At 40.8% G+C, this 20,027-nt stretch overlaps 1 protein-coding gene across 3 annotated transcripts in view; it reads left to right on the forward strand.

Moving 5' to 3' along the window:
* The window catches only part of ENTPD4 (ectonucleoside triphosphate diphosphohydrolase 4), a 203,254-nt gene that overhangs the window by 92,218 nt on the left and 91,009 nt on the right, over positions 1-20,027 (forward strand). For all 3 annotated transcript variants that reach the window (XM_044083115.1, XM_044083116.1, XM_044083117.1), the window contains exons 5-7: positions 1,342-1,492; positions 7,946-8,049; positions 18,457-18,516. In XM_044083115.1, the coding sequence (XP_043939050.1) occupies positions 1,342-1,492; positions 7,946-8,049; positions 18,457-18,516 (315 nt within the window). The remainder of the gene's footprint in view (positions 1-1,341; positions 1,493-7,945; positions 8,050-18,456; positions 18,517-20,027) is intronic.

A 20,027-nucleotide genomic window follows, 5' to 3' on the forward strand; every position in this document is an offset into this window, starting at 1 on the left:
TGAAAGCCTGTAATGAGTGGACACTCTTTATTCCATTACACTGAGTGAATGAATGCAAAAGAGTATTTGTGCAAAAAAAAAACGTGCAATAAGTGAGGTAGGTGTGTGTGTATGTGTGATTGTCAAGAGTTATATATTTTAATTTCTGACTGTTATAGAGATACACAAAGTACTTTTATACTGTTAAATTAGGAAACTTGGATCATGGCTCCCGTCTTTGTGCTACTCATCACAAAACTTGTTTCATAGTCATGCAGTTTGAGGTATTTTATTTATCACACACACCAGATCTTCACATATCCCTGCAAGATTCTTGTTGTGTAATATATGTAACCTGTAAGTGATCATTGAAAAAAGACTGTGATAAAAACATGCATCTGTCTTGAACTGCAAATCTTTTTTAATCTGTCCTACCTTCTTTTCAGACTTGTGTGACTACTCTTGTAATATCACCAAAGCATGTATCACCACTTTACTCATGTCATCCGTCACTGCATTGGTGTCCTATGCACAGTGAAGGAAAAAGAAACGCACACAAACAAAATACACACATACAGCATCAATCCAAAGTGTAATACCCACCTAAAACAAAACAAAACAAAATCTGCATATATTAGAAAGAAAAAGAACAAAACACAAGTTGCATCTAGCCAGAAGGAAACCAGTATTACAGGCAGATTGGAACAAAGCTAGTAAAGAACTGTCAGTAGTTTTAAACTATCCGAAGATATAACTAAGCACTAAACCTAGCATATTCACCTTGCCCCTCACTACACTACTATAGAGGCAATGTAAAGGGACCTAAAATCTTAAAAAAAGCTCCATCTGAGCTACAGTAGAAAGCTACCTTTGAGACGGGCAGTTCATAAGCATGTATGTAGCCCAGCATAAGTCCTTGCTCAGCAGTCCGTCTCTGCAGTTACTACAACCCAGTGATTTGACTGGGTTGCAGTAGTGAGAAAATCCAATGTGTGGGGTCTAGTTTGTGTAATGCATGAAATATTTTGTATCTTGTCTGCTAACCGTGAACACATCCTGTCGGTTAAAGTAAAATAAAACCAACATGAAGTGACTACAGTGCTAAAATAGAATCCAATAAAAACTTGAAACACATTTTGCTCTGGTTTTATGTTTTTGTTTTGGTTGTATGAAAACTCATGGTTAGTCCTTTTTTATGTCATTTTGGTGTGTTTTTGAGTTTTTGCACCTTTAAAGTAAACAGATATAAAGTGTGTACATTTTTCATCTTTATTTTTCTTCTTTTAATTATTTACTGATGGTTAATGCAACAACCTGTTGTGTGTCTGCCTGAGTGAACTTGTATACGTGCTGTTTTCAAAGGTATTTCTGAGCTAGCCAGTACTCCAGAGAAAGCCAGTGACTACTTGTATCCATTACTGGACTTTGCTGCACAACATGTTCCCACTGCAAAACATAAGGAGACCCCTTTATACATTCTGTGTACTGCAGGAATGAGAATTCTGCCAGAAAAGTAAGTAGCATTTGAGTAATCCTAGCAGGCACTACATTGTGTATCTACACGTATGAACTGGTTTTCAGTATGTAACAATGTCTTAAATTTGCTGAAACTCTATTGGTGGTGTATATGCATGCCTTTTTCAGAAATTATTTATATATACACTGAAGGAAAATGAAATGTAAATTATTGCTTAGAAGAAGTTGAATCCTGTATCATTTTCCTATATTTGGCATTGTATGCTGTCACGTGTTGATGACATCATCTCCTTATTGTGACATTTTCTAAAAGTGAACTTTATCAGAAGTGTGAATAATGTGCTTGGGAGAGCCACTCTAAACTGAATTTTTTTAAGATGTGTGTTTCATTATACAGAAAATGGACACTTGGATTGTGATGTCAAGCCTTAGTAAGTTTGTGTTGAGTTGACTCTTTTTAGCCTTTTAAGATGCATCAGTCTGCATTTAAAATGATGAAATATGTTATAGCTGTGTCATAGAGAAATCTAAGTAAATTAAATGTACTGATGTTGGGGCAGAAAAATAAGGTGAAAAGCCACGGCTTTTAAATGGTTGCTTCTGCTGTGCATTCACACAGGAACTGAAAGTCATCAAATCTAGTTGGTCAACATGCCAAGCATAAAGGGCTTAATCCCAGTCCATCTGTAGAAGAAGTGATCCTGAAAGAGCTCTGGGTTTTAAAAGTGGCCAAGGTGGTGGGGCCTGTTGGAGTACATCTTTGTACATGGAAAGAACTGAAGGACAGAATAGAGATATGACTGCTGGCCTCTTAGTTTGTTCATTTCCTTTCTGTAGGATAAGCAGCATATTACATTTAATCAGCAGCTTGTTTAATTTCCAACCCGTCCCCCACAACAAGCAATACCCTTTACTTGTCTCTTGCATTCTTTAATTCCATCATGATGTTTGATGGTGCTTTTCCAAAATGTGTCCTGTATTCATCTACCAGCCTTGGTATTCAAACTCTAAATTCTCATAAGGCTTAAAGTTTATTGTTCTCTGTTATTTGTATTAAACATAGGCCAAGAGATGCATTGAGCAAGAAAATTAAGAGTATGACTGATGATGGCAGTGGAACCCGCGGTAGTGGTGCTGCGGTAGCGTTTTCGCCTCACAGCAAGACGTTGTCTCGTTCGATTCTCAGCTAGAGCGTCTTCTGTGTGGAGGCATGCGTGAATGGGCGTGCCTTTGTTGAAGGTTGTGCATCAGGGCTGGTAACTCGGCACGTAAAAATCCACTACCAAACATTAGCGGACCAGAGTTCCGCTGTGGCGACCCCGAACCGGGATAAGCCGAAAGACACAACAGCAACAACTGATGATGGCAGTGGACATTGGAACTAGCAGAATGATGGGGAAACTTTTACCTGGCCTAGAGACCAGCTATATTTTAGTCTAGAAAGTAAGCAGTGTTCATACCTATACTGAAAAGGTACACGTGAGTTACCGCACCTTTAAATTCAGATGTCAGGGGGGATTCAGAGAGCTGTAATTGTGATAATCAAGACAGCAAGAATGAAAGTGTGAATAAGGGCAGTAGGTACTAATTTTGAGGCTTTGGTAGTTTTCATGGTACAGAATCTTGGAATTGGTATGTGTAAGTATCAGGTGTACGGGGGTGAAGGGGGTTCATATTCCACCTGCAAAAATGTTTTAAACGTTTAATAGCAATTCAGTACATTTTGTAAGAATTGCACTTTAGGGTCTCATTTCTGATAGAAAGACTTTGAGGAGATGTCACATAATCAGAAGTTGGATGTACCTTGAAAGCAGAAGGAAAAAAGGCAGAGAAACAAGAAAGGATTATGCAAACCATGGCAGGGATAGCATTACTATGTAATGCAAGGAGTCTGGATAGGAAGATTGAAAGCTAGAAGCAGTGCTGTAGATGAAAGGGATGGTAAATGCTGTTGGTAGCTTGGAAACATGAGTCAGTGACAAAGTGATTGGACTTAGGGATGTCTGGCTGTATTTTGTTCAGGAATGACAGGGAAGTGAGAAAGGGAGGCAGAGTAGCATTAAACATAAAGGTGGGTCTCAACTGCATAGTCAGCAAGGAGAAGGACTCCCACCTCATCAACAGAGTGAGGGAGTGATTAGGATCAGAATCCAGGTTTTAGTTTAAGTACCTTGGCAGTTAAGATATAGGAAGAGGGAGCGCTGGTGAAGTGGTACAATTTATCGACTGCTAGTTACTTCCAAGGGGATGATGAGAAACTGTGGGGCAGGCAGTAAACAAATGGGGTAGCAGGATGAAGGGAATCAGAATCTTACAAGAGTAGACTGGGAGATTCGGATCTCCAGAGTAGAAATTGAGTTGAAATTGATAGAGATCATGGACCATTAGACAACTTCTCCAGAACCACAGCAGAAAATCTAGAATTCTGGCTGTAGTTCTAACCAAGATGAAGGGGGCAGGGAATGTCCAGGTAGAGGCTCTGTTCATCTATAGTCGTCATGCCAGTATGTGCTTTAGAATGCGAGAAAGGTAAAAGTCAAAGACAGTATTAAAGAGCAATGTATTATGCTAAGCTTAAAGATAAAATATCAGAGATGAGTTGCAGACCTGGGAGCATATTAATGGAGTAAACATTCTGTGAAAATGTTTGGGCTAAGTGGGCTGTGAGGATGAGTGGAAGAGATGACGCTTGTGGCTCGTGATTAGAGCAGAAGACAAGAGATGATATATGTTGCTGGGAAGGTGGAGAAAGCATATTACGCTGAGAAAACCAGAAGAGAAGAAAAGGAGGTGATGGCAACAAACACTCATTGAAAACCATTGCCAGGAGCTGTCAAGAAAGGAACACTTCATCTTCACTCCCATTGCTCCCCATTTTCTACATGAGGTTAGTGTGTTGTGTCAACTGTCACCACCTCTGTTGTTTCGTTGCCACTGTCCTGCCTTCTTTGACAGTCATACCTGACTGTCACAGGTCTTCTCTCACACAGTCCATCCCTCTCTTTTTGGACAGCCTCAGAAGTCTCCTCTGTAAGCCAATTAAAAATATGATCAGATGAGAGTGTATGCTTGAGGAATGGAGGGCATAAGATATAAAATATGGGCGTAGCTGCCAGAAAATGGCAAGAATGATACTGTGACATAGTGAGGGGCGTGAAAAAACATGGGAATTACAAATCTTTTAACTTAATAGCATTGAAATGGAAGGTAGTGGAGAAAATCACAAGAGAATGGTTGGTTGCTTTCCTTATGAATCAACAATTAACACTCCTTTCTGATCCAAAGAAGCTGTAACTCTTACCTGATCCATTTTTTAAATTGGCTTACAGAGGAGCATGACAGACATGTATTGGCTATACCAAAGTGTGTGCCTTAGTCCTGCACAAGGGGTAGCTAGAAAAGCTGCAGAGGTTGGGGGTAGGACCAAGACTGAAAACCTGGATTGTTGCATGGCTGAAGGGACTGTAGCAAGTGGGATGATGTCAAGAATGGTGAAACTGATAAGCGCATTACGGCAGGTGCTGATTCTAGGTTCAGTGTGTATTTCAGATGTATCTGAAGGAAGAGACAATATCAGCTTCATTGCTGATGACACACACAGAATGACTAAGAAAAGAATTGAGAAAGGCTGACCAGCTAGACAGGAAGGTGGCATTTGATGATTATCGGAGGAAAATTGTAAAACGATAAACATGGACCTCAAAGGTCTTGGTGTGAAGTATTCGCTGTCGAAGAAGTGATTACAGCAGAAGAAGACAACGATGGGAGGATATTAATCACAGCTGGATTCGACTAGAGGACAGAGACCAACATAAACAGAATCTTGGGAGGTATCCCAGGGAGGCTAGACTCGAGAAGGAAAGAAAACGTTTTACTTTGTCGTTTGATAATTGTCAACTTGAGTGCTGTGTGAATTTTTTGAGGCAGTACGTGGATTATTTCAAGCTGTTGTAAGGAGTCCAGAAGAACGCTACATAAGATTAAGGGGGGATATACCCAGCATCTACAGGAAAAGTTCAAACCTGTCTTACTAGAGACCAGAAAACATTTGGAGGCATGCTATTGGTGCAGAAGATCACATCAGGGATATGTAAAGAATTTTTTCCTGTATGTCCCCCATCCACCCATTGGCCTACTGATAGTCAGAATTACTGTACAAGTTTGACCCTTTCTTAAACACATCCTGAGCATCGTCTAGTGAAGACAAAGCTGAGTTGAAGAGCCATTGTCTAGACAGTGGTGGTGAAGAATTGTACCCTCACAGTCATTCTGGTAAAAATGGCATTGGTTAATGGCCATAACCCTGCCCCTGGTGACAATATCAAGACCTGAATCACTGCAGAGGCATCCTATGCCATCCCCTTACGTTTGTTTGTGCACACACACACGCACACACACACACACACACACACACACACACACACACACACACACACACACACACACACACACCTTTGGCGACCATTACTGGTTTGGGACTACTAACTCCATTTTGTATGCCCACCACCACATGAATGGGAGCAGTCGAAGTTATTCCATCCTTCCCCAAGATGAGCAGGCTGGTGCAAGCCATTCACTCTTACCCTCCCCTGCCTGTATTTTCCAGTGCCTGAGCTGCTATTCAGACTTCTGTCATCTAGACAGTATTTTTGGAGATTGCCCAGTACTTTGAGTGGGAAAGAGGGGTCCAGGAAGCAGACTGTTGGGGCCATTTGCTACCTGGATCTTTCATTAATTACAAAAATATAAATGTAAAAACAAAGGGTCTCTACAAAGAAACCTGGGAAAGACAATTTTGAAAGAATACTGGTAGCAGCGTCTAAAGAAGAGACAGCCCTATGTGCATGTGAGTGTGGTGTTTGTATATGTAATGTGCGTGTGTGTGTGTGTGTGTGTGTGTGTGTGTGTATATGTGTATATATATATATATATATATGTACACACACACACTATATATGTATATATATATATATATATATATATATATATATATATATATATATATATATATATATATATATATACATATATATATATATATATATATATCCTATGTACATAATATGGCTCTGCTTATAAAGCTCAAAGTTTCAAAACTTCGAAATTCTTTTTGTTGAGACCATATGAAAGAATAAAGTTTTGAAACTTCGGGGAAAAAAAATAAAAACAATTCTTTTCTTTTTTACATTCTTGCCCCCCTGCACCCCCCCCACCCCCTACTAATTAAATATACCAACTCTGAGATCACAATGCAGCAAGGAAACTGTACATTTCCCATTTCTCTTTGTACAGCAGACTCCATTTAAACAGTTTGAAGTTTCAAAACTTAGATTCTATGGTCTCGATCCAATCTGCAGAATGTAAGAATTTTACCTTTTTCTCTTTATGTTAACAGTTTTTAAAGCCAGAGCTGGTAAAGGATCAAGCTTTTGGCATCCAGGTCCTTTCTAACATAGTAACTGTTGAATAGTCCCTCCTGGTTTAGAACTAGCCTTAACCGTGGTGGTCGCTCTGGTTTTGTTTTATTGGAAAATTGGAAGCCTTAGCCATGGTGGTCGCTTTGGTTTTGTTTTATTGGAAAATTGGAAGCCATAGCAATGGTGGTCGCTCTGGTTTTGTTGGAAAAATTGGAAGCCTTAGCCGTGGTGGTCGCTCTGGTTTTGTTTTATTGGTTTAGAACTTCCTGAAGCTTAGTTTCTGTTAGCATAAGATGGTACACCTTCATGAAAGGAGACTTAGCAGTTTGCATCATAATACTTTTCATTTACAAAATGGTAAATACAATTCAGAAATGTTGTAAGAGCATTGAACTGTACTGTGTTCAACACAGAAGCAATTAGTTTGATTGGTTTAATGTTCAGTTTATACTTAGAGAGAAGCATTTGATGGAACAGTATATTAAAGAAAGTATGAGTAAATCCCTTGGAGGAATTTAGATTGCTCTTCTGTGCAACTACATTGTGTGGTGCAAAGAGCCTCACAGTGTGAATGCCAAAGACATCAAACAAGTTTACACAGTTACTTTTTCATTTGGGATCTGCTTTGCTGTGTCAGCAGAGTTAGGAGAAAATCATCTAGACTTAAAAGTGGGTCTTGCTGTTCATGCTTTTGGGAGTTTGTAGTAAATGAAGACCGAGTAAGGAACTACAGAGGAACTCAGTGTAACAGTACTCAGTTAAAAATAACCCCAACAAGGACTGGTAGTGCTTCAGACTGATCTGGTTCAGCTTCATTTTTGGAGGTTTATGTCCGATTTTCGTGATAATGATGTATGTGAATCGTTGTGACCTTTACAGTTCAAATTTAAATATTCGGCTCTGTGTTTAGAATCATTTTGCAGAAATATTTTTTTTTTAGTGCACAAGTTCTTAAACAGAACCTTATTGCTTTTTACTACATTAGTGTATTTTTATTGTAACCAGCTGTTTGATGTGTTAATGCTTGTTTTTTTGCACAATTTGCCATTATAGTACTTTGTTTCCACTATTAGTCAACAGGAAAGAATATTAGAAGATCTTCGCACAGATATTCCAGCACATTTTGATTTCCTCTTCTCAGACTCGCATGCTGAGGTAATATCAGGAAAACAGGAAGGTAATTACTTTTTAAATATGTGACAGAAGAGTAGAGTGAACATATACAGACGTTTATATAATACAGTGATGACAACTCCTCTCATACTAAGAACATTCTCAGTAACACTGTGTAATACATGAAGACTTGTACTTTAACCAGGTATAGTCTGTACAATGCTAGGATCGGAGCTACTTAACTTTTCATGGAAAGAATAAATGCTGTTGTGGTTAAATTCCACATTAACACATTCTGTGTTGTTTTTCATTCTGTACAAAAGTGTTGCACTTTGCACAACCCTTTCCTTTATTTCATGTTAATTTGTCACTTTTCCATGTTGCTACACTAAAACATTTCAGACGGAAATGTCAGACTTCTCAATGATGTCTAGTAGCTGTCCATACACAGCCACTGCAAAAGAGTGTTCTTAATTTTATTATTTATTTTTTTTTACCCCAACCTATTTCCCTTACCTTATGACTGTTAGACTCCACTGTGGTTGTAGGAATACCCCCCCCCCCCCCCGTATTCTGAGGCAAGTAGTAAGGGGCTTCCAGCTGTCATCCTTACAGAACTGGAAGACTTGCATGCGTGTCAGCTTTTGCGATCTCTCTCTGTCACACACACACACACACACACACACACACACACACACACACACACACACACACACACACACACACGCGCGCACACACACACACACACACACACACACACACACACACACACACACACACACACACATACACATGCACGTACACCTCATAAGCTGTGTCCTTCTTCCCTTGATGGCTGTCCGATCCACTGTGGCACCAAGTATGCCGAAGTCTCTGCAAGTGCATGCTTCCACTTACCCATGTCCCAGGCTAAAAATATGAGCACCCCTTTTTGGTGCACATCTTAATGAATGTCTGCCCTGTGGAACTCCAACAACCAGCCTACCATCAGTTGCAGCTCTTCTTTCAAAATTCCAGCAGCTGCCTTCCTGTAAGATGCTTGAGATGATGCCACCTGCTACCTCTCATCTCTCCCTTACTGACACGACTTTTCCAGCATCTAAACTTAATCATGAGTCCTGATGTGCCAAAATAGATGTATGGCAAAAAAAAACTATGTGGCACAGAGATGGGCAGAGGACAGGTTTTCAGTTTGTCATCAAACTTACTGACTCTGTGGAGTAGAGGCGTAAAGCCCTGACTGTGACCCAGACCACCTGAAATCGACTAGCAGTTTGGGAATTGGAGAACCTGGCTGGGAAGGGTGAGAGTTGAGTGACTGATGCTGGTGTGTCTGTCCAAAGGAGAGTGAGGTAACCCAAACCACAGCATGGTGGAGGTGGATGAAACATTATGCAGTAGTATAGGACAGTGTGTGGCCACAAAGCTGTGCATGTGTAATAGCCATTAGTTAACTCTGGTCCAGCAGTGTGAGAGTCATGGGGCAGCACTGTTGGATGCCAGCATGTCAGACATATGTGCCATGGGGGTGGGGGGCAGCCAGACCTTTAAATGATAGTTCTTCATTGCTCATCTGTCTCTCCAGCATTATCTGCCAACAAGTATAGGCACTCCAAGACAGCCTTTCACTGCAGGGTACGAGTCCCCCATGGAATAATACAGGGTGTAGCAGCTAGTTGCGTATGCGAGGTGGTTCAGCAATAGTGGGTTTGTTAATTACTTAATGGTCAGCAGGCACAGAGGTTTGAAAAAGCTAGAGAAAAATGATAATCAAACATAAGACTTGTTGTTGAGTTGTACTTATTTAATCTGTTGTCCGTTGTACTACAATTTTCATTTATGATGTCTGTTTCTTCAATATCTTGTAGGTAAGAAGAAAAAATGATTTTATATTTAAATATCCGCACATTTCTTCATCATGTTTTTCTTTAGGGCATATATCGTCTCAGATCAAGACTTAAAATATGGTGCAGGTGGTAACTATAGATCTAACACTGAGTACCCTTCTTGATGGGTCCTTTGTTTGCATTTGTCTTTTTCACCATTCAGCATTTAGTAGTGTTTTCCAGAATTCTTCCATTCAGGGATGAACACATAACCATGTTGATGCATACAGTGATGTAACTTCACTAAGCAAGGTCTTTTCCACAATTCAGAACTCAGTCATTGATACTGTGACCCAAAGGATCTTGCATTTGTCTGCTCTTTGGATATTTTCTGGCTGTATATTTGAATTTGAGAAATAAAAGTCTGAAGTGGTCCCTCACTGGACTTTTGGGAGGGCCCCTATCAATTCCTGGTGGGCTAGCTAAATCTTAGCATGAGATTTTGTATGCATGGTTGGTTTAGACCTATGCATCCTAGAGACAAATCTACTTTATCTGTGGTCTCTGAGTTCTGTAAGGGCCGAGAATACTCACAAATAGTGGATATTATTATCTAGTTCAGGTCCATTGCCTATGTAAAAGACTTCAGGCCTGGGTGATAGAGAGGCATGCCAGTTCTTTACTTGGCTTAGTCTGGAATTCAGCCAGCCCGTTTAGGGTGAATGGCCCTTTAGGTCATCTGATCTTTGATCGGGGTACTGTGGGATGAGACTTCATCTCCCAGGGTGCTTCTTTCTCAGCTGTGGCAAAGTAGGAGACTCTCAGGGTGAGGCTACATAGTAGTCCACTGTAAGGAGTGATGGGTCAGATCCCAGTTTGACTCTAATGGGCACAAGAGCCACTTGCAGGATTTTGCTTTTGGGTACCAGGGTTGGATACCGTCACTTGGCCCATCACAGTGTTCTCCTACTTGTGTGTCAGTCTTGATATGCATTTGGGTACCAGGGTTGGATACCGTCACTTGGCCCATCACAGTGTTCTCCTACTTGTGTGTCAGTCTTGATATGCCTTTCGGTACCAGGGTTGGATACCGTCACTTGGCCCATCACAGTGTTCTCCTACTTGTGTGTCAGTCTTGATATGCATTTGGGTACCAGGGTTGGATACTGTCACTTGGCCCATCACAGTGTTCTCCTACTTGTGTGTCAGTCTTGATATGCATTTGGGTACCAGGGTTGGATACCATCACTTGGCCCATCACAGTGTTCTCCTACTTGTGTGTCAGTCTTGATGTGCATTTGGGTACCAGGGTTAGATACCGTCACTTGGCCCATCACAGTGTTCTCCTACTTGTGTGTCAGTCTTGATATGCATTTGGGTACCAGGGTTGGATACCATCACTTGGCCCATCACAGTGTTCTCCTACTTGTGTGTCAGTCTTGATGTGCATTTGGGTACCAGGGTTGGATACCGTCACTTGGCCCATCACAGTGTTCTCCTACTTGTGTGTCAGTCTTGATATGCATTTGGGTACCAGGGTTGGATACCGTCACTTGGCCCATCACAGTGTTCTCCTACTTGTGTGTCAGTCTTGATACGCATTTGGGTACCAGGGTTGGATACCGTCACTTGGCCCATCACAGTGTTCTCCTACTTGTGTGTCAGTCTTGATATGCATTTGGGTACCAGGGTTGGATACCGTCACTTGGCCCATCACAGTGTTCTCCTACTTGTTTGTCAGTCTTGACATGCATTTGGGTACCAGGGTTGGATACCGTCACTTGGCCCATCACAGTATTCTCCTACTTGTGTGTCAGTCTTGATATGCAGTTGGGTACCAGGGTTGGATACCGTCACTTGGCCCATCACAGTGTTCTCCTACTTGTGTGTCAGTCTTGATATGCATTTGGGTACCAGGGTTGGATACCGTCACTTGACCCATCACAGTGTTCTCCTACTTGTGTGTCAGTCTTGATATGCATTTGGGTACCAGGGTTGGATACCGTCACTTGGCCCATCACAGTGTTCTCCTACTTGTGTGTCAGTCTTGATATGCATTTGGGTACCAGGGTTGGATACCGTCACTTGACCCATCACAGTGTTCTCCTACTTGTGTGTCAGTCTTGATATGCATTTGGGTATCAGGGTTGGATACCGTCACTTGGCCCATCACAGTGTTCTCCTACTTGTGTGTCAGTCTTGATATGCATTTGAGTACCAGGGTTGGATACCGTCACTTGGCCCATCACAGTGTTCTCCTACCTGTGTGTCAGTCTTGATATGCATTTGGGTACCAGGGTTGGATACCGTCACTTGGCCCATCACAGTGTTCTCCTACTTGTGTCTCAGCCTTGATATGCATTTGGGTACCAGGGTTGGATACCGTCACTTGACCCATCACAGTGTTCTCCTACTTGTATGTCAGTCTTGATATGCATTTGGGTACCAGGGTTGGATACCGTCACTTGGCCCATCACAGTGTTCTCCTACTTGTATGTCAGTCTTGATATGCATTTGGGTACCAGGGTTGGATACCATCACTTGGTCCATCACAGTGTTCTCCTACTTGTGTGTCAGTCTTGATATGCATTTAACCACACATAGGCTTCCCCTGATCTTATTAACGACAGCAGCAGCAGCAGCAACAACAAATAAACAGCAACCACAACGGCCATATCTTCTGGCCTTTGTGGTATTGGCTCCAGTCCTGAGTTTATGCAAACTGTGGTATGATTTGGCTCCCAGACCCACAGGTTTGGGGTTGTTTCTCACTTTGGCAGTACAAGGGGTCCATGTGTGATAGAGTGAGAGTTGTACCAAGGCCTGGGTCAGCCCTAAGAGACATCATCGACAGGCTGTCCTGTCATTATTTCCCTGGAGCCAGCATTTACTGACATTAATCTGGGAGCTTGGAGGCCCTCACACTATCTGTGGCAAACCCCCTGGAGAGACGGTACCCTTTAAATTCTCTGCCATATTGGAATAAGACCTTGTTATACCACACCAAGATTAAATTCTTTGAAGATCCAGTGGGCATGTGATTTTTGTAAGTCTGCACTCTGTTCCTTCTTAGATTGCAGATGGGGGGGGGGGTGTAACAAAGATGGGCAAGAAGGTATAGTCTCTGTAGTATTGCTGCCAATGGCCTTCTGCCTTGTGTCTTGCCTATCCAGGCTCTAGGCTCACCTGGTAGTGGTTGCATTTATGCACAAGACCTTAAGATTGTGATCAGGAGAAGATCTCACCTTCGGCCTGGTCAAATCCCCAGCCTCAGTCATTATTTAGCATCTGCAGTGGATTTAATGGTGAGTGTAGTTGACATGGCCATGAGTCTGAAACATATGGCAAGCATGTGGCAGCATTCACTTGGAGAGGACTTGAGTGTCTTCCTGCCTAATGCTTTTTTGACAAATGTAAACTTTTTCTGAAGAGGCTCGGTCCATGCTACATGACTTCCTTGTTCATAGGCAGGTCGACACATTATGGGGGGGGGGTGTCTCTGCTTCCTCCTCAGCTGAGTTGTCCCTGTATTAGAACAAAGAAAAGATTATCACAGGCACTGTAGGAAGAGCCCCTTTTTTCCTTGTCCTGGGTCTGCTATAACTTTTTTTTTTTTTTTTAAAGATCCCTTTCCCATAGCTCTCTTGTTCATGATCTCTGAAGGCACTTTGGGTGTAGGGAAATACTGTTCAGGTTTTTTTCTCCCCTGAGGGAGCTGCTCTGCTGGAGTTCAACAAAATGAGGGAATTTCATTTTTTGTTCCTTTTGCCCTTTGCTTGGTGGTTCTATTCTTCTCATTGAAATAGGGTGCCCCATTGGTGCACAGCTGTGACTCATGCCCTGCTGAATACTCCTGGAATGTGGATTTTCCAGTGGGATCTACCCAAGTTCCCCTGATAGCTGTCTTTGGCATAGGCCTTCATGGACGCCCTTAAAACTCCTTTCCTAGGAGTCACTTGCTGTTGGTGGAGCCTGTATAATTCTCATGTCGATGGCTCCTTCCATGCAGAAAGTCAGCTACACCTGATTATGCCTGCTTGCCAGGAATGTTGTCTGACTGAATCACTGCTCTTACATCAAGTCCTTTAGCATCTTGCTTATAAGTTGATTGAGGCTAAGGATTCATAATTTTTTTTTGATAACCTGGGCAGACTTCTGTCCTGTGGTGCACATGAGGAAGTAACTCATTTGAGCTTTCCATCGTGCATCTGAGCCCTGGAAGAATGCCATAAGCCCTCCTAAACAGGAATTTGCCTTGGCTATAGCCTCCTCTTATCAGCTTTCCAGATTGTTTACTGTAAATTTCCTGACTGGGGAGAGTGCTTACATCTGTCCCTTCCTCTGTGGGGGCTCTGTTACATCACCAAATCCTTTGGCTTCCAAATTTATTTTTATTCCTTTGGGTGAGAACATGTGGTGGATCTCACTGGGATAGCCCAGTTTTTCACTGGAGTTCAATACTGGTACTTATTCAAAACTATGTCTCAAGATGATGGGTCATCCCAGAGGACACCTTGCCCATTCATCATGGAGTCATAACTCCACCTGCTTCCAGACGGGGATGTGATCAACCCAGAAGTTTTGTAATGTTATGCTCATTCTTGGGGGGGTCTCTCTTCCTAGCTCTTCCATGTTTTGGCACTTCATGGACATAGGTATTGCTGTCAGCTCCTCTGAGAGCTCTGTCTTGAGTATGGATTTGCTGTGGGAACTTCTTTGCTTTGGAACTAGTCAGGCTGTCTCCCTCACCTTGTTGAGGCTCCCTTCACTTCCTGGCCATTGTCTTATCTCCCAGGGTCCCCTTGATTGTTAGTGTAGTCCTGCATAACAAGTAGAATGTTGGTGGGAACCTTTGGGTTTATCTGGGTGCAGTTCATATGGTTGGACTGGTACGTGTTACTTATTTTTTCTCGATCAGTTTACTGCAGTTGCTTCAGGGTGTTGTAGATTTCTCTTCCAAAGTCTTGTCCCCATTTAGCAGCCTGGGCTGATTCTGTCTTACCTCTAGTTGGAAGCAAAATAAAGACAAGTGCTCTGGCTGAGTTGTCAGCCCCCCTGGGGAGGACATCTGTTCACCTTTGTGTGAAGAGTTCCTGTTTGCATCTCTTGAAATTCCTGTTCAACAGGCAGGCCTACTGGGGTTTGAGATTTGGGGGTTGGCATAATGGTTAAGGTGTTTTACCTCACGGCTCACAGACAGAAGGTACAGGGGATTCTCACAACTTATCTATGTGGCACAAAGTGTAATTTCAGTGAGGCTGGAGAAACAGAACAAGTAATGTTGGGTTCAAATCCAGTTTACATATAATTGTAGGTTGTCATGATGGTTGATGTGGTGTTTTACCTCACAGACACACTGTATCGGCTATGATTATCACTTTTGGAAGGGAGACTGGCTAGGCTTAAAATGATCTACTAGGGCAGCTTTCCTAGTACTTACCTATGAAATAGCCATCATGAACAGTCCTTGATTATTTTATATGTAAGAGAGGTATACTTACATTATCAGCAGATCTTTAAAGCTGATCCTCCTTGATGGGTCTGGAATATCCTCTCTCTCGCCTTCTCTGCTGGTGGACCTCTCTTCAGCCAGTACTGGCTGTTGAATTTTCCTTTATTTTGAGCATGCTTGTACTTGTATATCAGTTATTAGTAGTGAGGGAGTTGAATCTTCACTGTTGCTCTAAATTTGTAGATGGGTTCTCACTAGGAGCAAGTTTGGGGGGGGGGGTATAAGGGGACAAGAGTATTCATGTAGTTGATGTATGCAACCATTTTGCTTTGTCATTACCTGAGTAGTGCCCCTTTTCAGTCAAGTGCCTTGCAGAGGGTCACACAGTTTGTAAGTAGAAGCTGCCACTACAGCATGCTTCATCATATGAGCACATTTGTCCCTAATTGTGAGATATTCTGGGGAAAGGATGCCAGATGCAGATCAGTAGAGAGGATTACCTCACTCAGAGAAATGATCAAGGAGAGTTCTCATTGTAGGACATCTGATTTAATAAGATTGTATTATTTAATATTTTTGTTATTTCACTGGATGTGTATTTCAGTAACCATTTGAATTGTGACCTGGTAGTGCAAGTCCTGAAACACAGAGACTGAATGACCAAAAAGTGGACTTGCATGTACCAGGTGTGAGATGACTTTCTTAAAATTTTCCCTTTTCTCGGAGATATGGCAATTTTGGAGTTGATATACATAAATTGGTGGGTGGAGGGGTGCTTGCCCTCTTGCAAAAAAGAAGTTTAATGGAAAAGAGCAATGTTTGAGAGTCAGTCTTCTGGATTTCCAGTCTTATTTTTTTTTTCGTCGTGTCATCACTCGGCATTTCGAGTGGCAACATTTTAATAGGTAGTTCAGATTTTATTTTCGTTCGTTAGACTGCTATAAAGCTAGAATGTGGTGTAATGACCACAAATGTGGTATTTGGTGCAGAGGATTAAGGCTGTAAGCTGTTAACAAGCTGATTTCTGTGGTCAAGGGTTTGATTTTCTCAACCCCCATTTACCTGCTGTGTAATTCTACATATATCACTTAACCAGACTGTTCTCTGTTTCAGTTCAGAAACTGGGCTAGGATCTTAAGTGGTCTTGTGGACCACATGCTTGCTAGGTACCTGTGAACCTATAAAGTGTAGACCTTACTTTTGTGAGACAGCAGACAGAAGAACATGTTAGGAACCTAGACTACGCAATAAAATAAATACTATCAAAATTAATTGATGAGCAAGGGGAGTTTAGATCTTTGCTTGAAATTTGGTTAATTTTCTGATCAGATATGATCTTTTAGATAAGGCAGCTTAGCTCTGAGGCTTAAGACTATGAGCAGGAAAAATAGTTTCATCCTGTAGTCCTACATTTGATTCTTTTAACTTCCACTTGCAAACTCTGTGACTGAGCAAGTCACTTAACCAGACAATGCTCTCCGGTCTTGTGTCCAGTGGGTATTACCAGTTAAAAAACAGCTGTCCTTTATTGTATAGGGTATCAGTAGTATGATGAGAGAGTTTTAAAGACGTGGCAGCTGAAAGTAAATGGAAGCTAATGTGAAGCCAGAAAAACAGTAATGTAGAGCAGATTATGAGGTCATAGGAAATAATATGTATTAGAATTCCATAGGAACTGAAGATCTGTGTGTTTGACAGTGGCTTATTAAGGGTCTGGAAAGTAAGCATACCTGTTTAACTTAAGATGAAAAATAATAACATGCACAGCTCTTCAGTTTAACAGGTGATGCAGTTGCTGGATGAAGAAACAAAAGAAAAGAGAAAGGGCCCATGTTTAGCTCTGAGGAGAATGGCATGGGGAGGATGGCTTACCTTTAGGGTGAAGATATGAAATGTAAAATAGAGGGAAAGCTGTTCTGTACGCAGGAAGCAAGGGTGAAAGCATTATATATGCTGTGTATATATATCATGCAAACCAGTGGTAGATAGTTCATTTTCTTTCCTTGTGTCTTGAAAATATTTAAAGTGAAAAATATTAATGGTAAAATTTTTAGAAGTATCATTTAAGATGCAAGAGTTTAATGTTATGTGCTGGCATTTGTGACCATTCCGATTTTTGAAAAATAAGTTGAAACAGAAAATATTTGTTTTTAGTGATAACCGTATCTCTCAACTTTCCAGATTTTCACAGATTGTCCAGCTTTTTGCCTCATATTTTGACCGTTCCTCATAAATTTTGTGGGGGGTTTTTGACGTATCCAGGATTGAAGTCACTAAATAATGCCATGCATTTCAGTTTCAGACACCATATTCTTCAGAAAATGCAGACTTATGTAAAACCTATTATCCTTGCAACTTTCCGAGTTTATAAATGCATTTAAAATTTGTTCACGATTTTGGGCTTTGTCCCCCATTATTTTTTTTGTCTGTATTTCCTGCACTCTGTGTTTGAAAGGAGTGGTGATAAATTTGTAAAATATGATAAATATCTGCATTATTGCTGTATTTGTACCTGAAGTTAATTTATGATTGAACTGCAGTTATTCGACAGTTGTTTACAGTTACCGTATATCTCCGTGCACCTGAAGAGCAGAGGTAGTTTATCACTCTACGACAATGCAAAATTTTTACCTTTTATAATTATTGGTATATTCAGAATCCATACAGATGTGTGAATGATTACCTGAAGTAGCAGAAATAAGTTGTGTTTTTTAAATTGGGTGTGTTCTTGTTTGCAGTCTACCTTTCTATTGTAATGGACACTACTTTGCTAACTGTAGAATATCTTGCCATAGAGTAGTCATTCATTTTAGTCCTATTTTGCTTTATCACTTGTTGTGACTTGTTTCTATGCCACCTGGGCTGGGTCAGAAGTTGGTCATTGTTGATCAGAGAGAGAGAGAGAGAGAGAGAACTACCCTGGCAAACAAACACAAACTAATTATTTTGAGTGAAATAAGGTTTTTAATGACACAAAAATTCATCAGTAGACTGTTGTACAAAAAAGACATTTTACTTATGGTTTTCTGTTTTATAAATGAAATTTAAAAGGTATAGGCCATTTGTTCCGTATAGTACTTATTTTTTTAATATAACATATTTCATTTTCTGTATGAAATGCATGATTTTGGAAAATGTTTTGAGACCTTGCGTGGTGCATTTAAAGTGATATCCTTTCTTTATAATTGTTTAGGGGTTTATGCATGGATTGGAATCAACTTTGTTCTTGGAAGATTCGACCACGTTGATAATGGTAAATATGCTCTAACATTGTGCTACTACTGAAAGAACAGTCAGTATTTTTAAAGTGTCCATGAGTAAAATGAGTATTTTTATTTGTATAGTGCAGTTATTTAACATTCAAAAGTAAACAGTTGATCAGTTAAAAATTTTTTTTATCTGTACGCAAATTTATGGCTTAAGGAAAATGGTCAGCTGATCATATTTTAAAAGTCACTGCAACTACTGCAAGAAATAAACGGCCACTATCATTAAGTCAGTAAATGGCAAGTTACTCACTGCTAAAGTCACTAGTTCTCTATTCTGTTTTACAGACTATCCATAATTTGAGTTTTCTCATTTACAGATTCCTCATTCAGTTTCCTTGGCTACCTGTTGATGATCAAACAGCTGTAAATGTAGTGCAGGCCAGCTGCTTAATGTGAGGCTAATGATCTGTTTTCTGCAGAAAAGGTTGACCTGGTCTTCACAAAATTATCCATGGGAATTACAGGGGTACAAATAGGGGCACCATCCACATGGATTAGGGTTGACTTTCATTATGTTGATTAGTCTAAAGGCTTAAAATCAGTTTAAGACATCCACCCTACAACTTGTGAACTGGTCCCTCGACCTATTACTGTTTTGTGTCAGTATCCTAGGTCTAGATATGTTTAGGATTGTGTAGCTGTCTCTAAGAAATAGCATTTTCAGATCATTGTGAAGAGGTCTCACTTCTCCTAACTCTCCCAGTACTTAAAATTGCTGTCCTATCTTTAATAAGATTATTGAGAAAGTTTTCGGTACACTATTTGAATAATTTCTAAGAACACAACTTTTTTTGATACATTTCATTCAGGTTTTATGACTTCTCATAGCACAGAAACATCTTTTTTTTCACATCTCTAATGCTGCTTGTGTTATGTGGGTTCAGTGCTTATATTCATTTTTGGCCCTTCAGTTCTTATTAGCATTTGATACAGTGGAGACGGACATCCTTTTGGAGTGTCTGCACTCCTTCATAACCTTTCTTCTGCATTGTTTGACTTGTTTGCTTCGTATCTTTCGGGATACATGCAAAGTGTAATCTCTGAAACCAAATCCTCAGAAAGTTACCATCTGCATTCTGGGGCTTTGTTGTAGGACATTCTTGTTTGCAGTGTAGGTGCTTCTTCTATTGGCTGTCATTTAAAGAAGGTACTTGGGATACCGTAGTTTTGCTTATGGTATACAGTATTTTACCTTTACTATCTTTGGCAGCTGTTAGATCCTTCAGTAAATATCCCTGGATGAATCTTAAACAGCATGAAGCAAGATTTTGCCACACCCCTAACAACACTGTTCAACCTCAGCTTCCATACAGGTTTTGTACCTAACCATTCCCCTCCATAATGCAGGACATTTCACAGATCCAGGCAATTACAGACCCATAAGTCTGACCAGCTGCATATGCAAAGCTATGAACGGACTTATCTTGGAACTAATCAGTAAGGACATAGGGAATCTCCAAATACTGAACCCGTCTCAGTTTGAATTCATCAGAGG

This window comes from Protopterus annectens, chromosome 9.part0 (genome assembly GCF_019279795.1).
Source record: "Protopterus annectens isolate FY-2018-M chromosome 9.part0, PAN1.0, whole genome shotgun sequence".
NCBI lineage: Eukaryota > Metazoa > Chordata > Ceratodontiformes > Protopteridae > Protopterus > Protopterus annectens.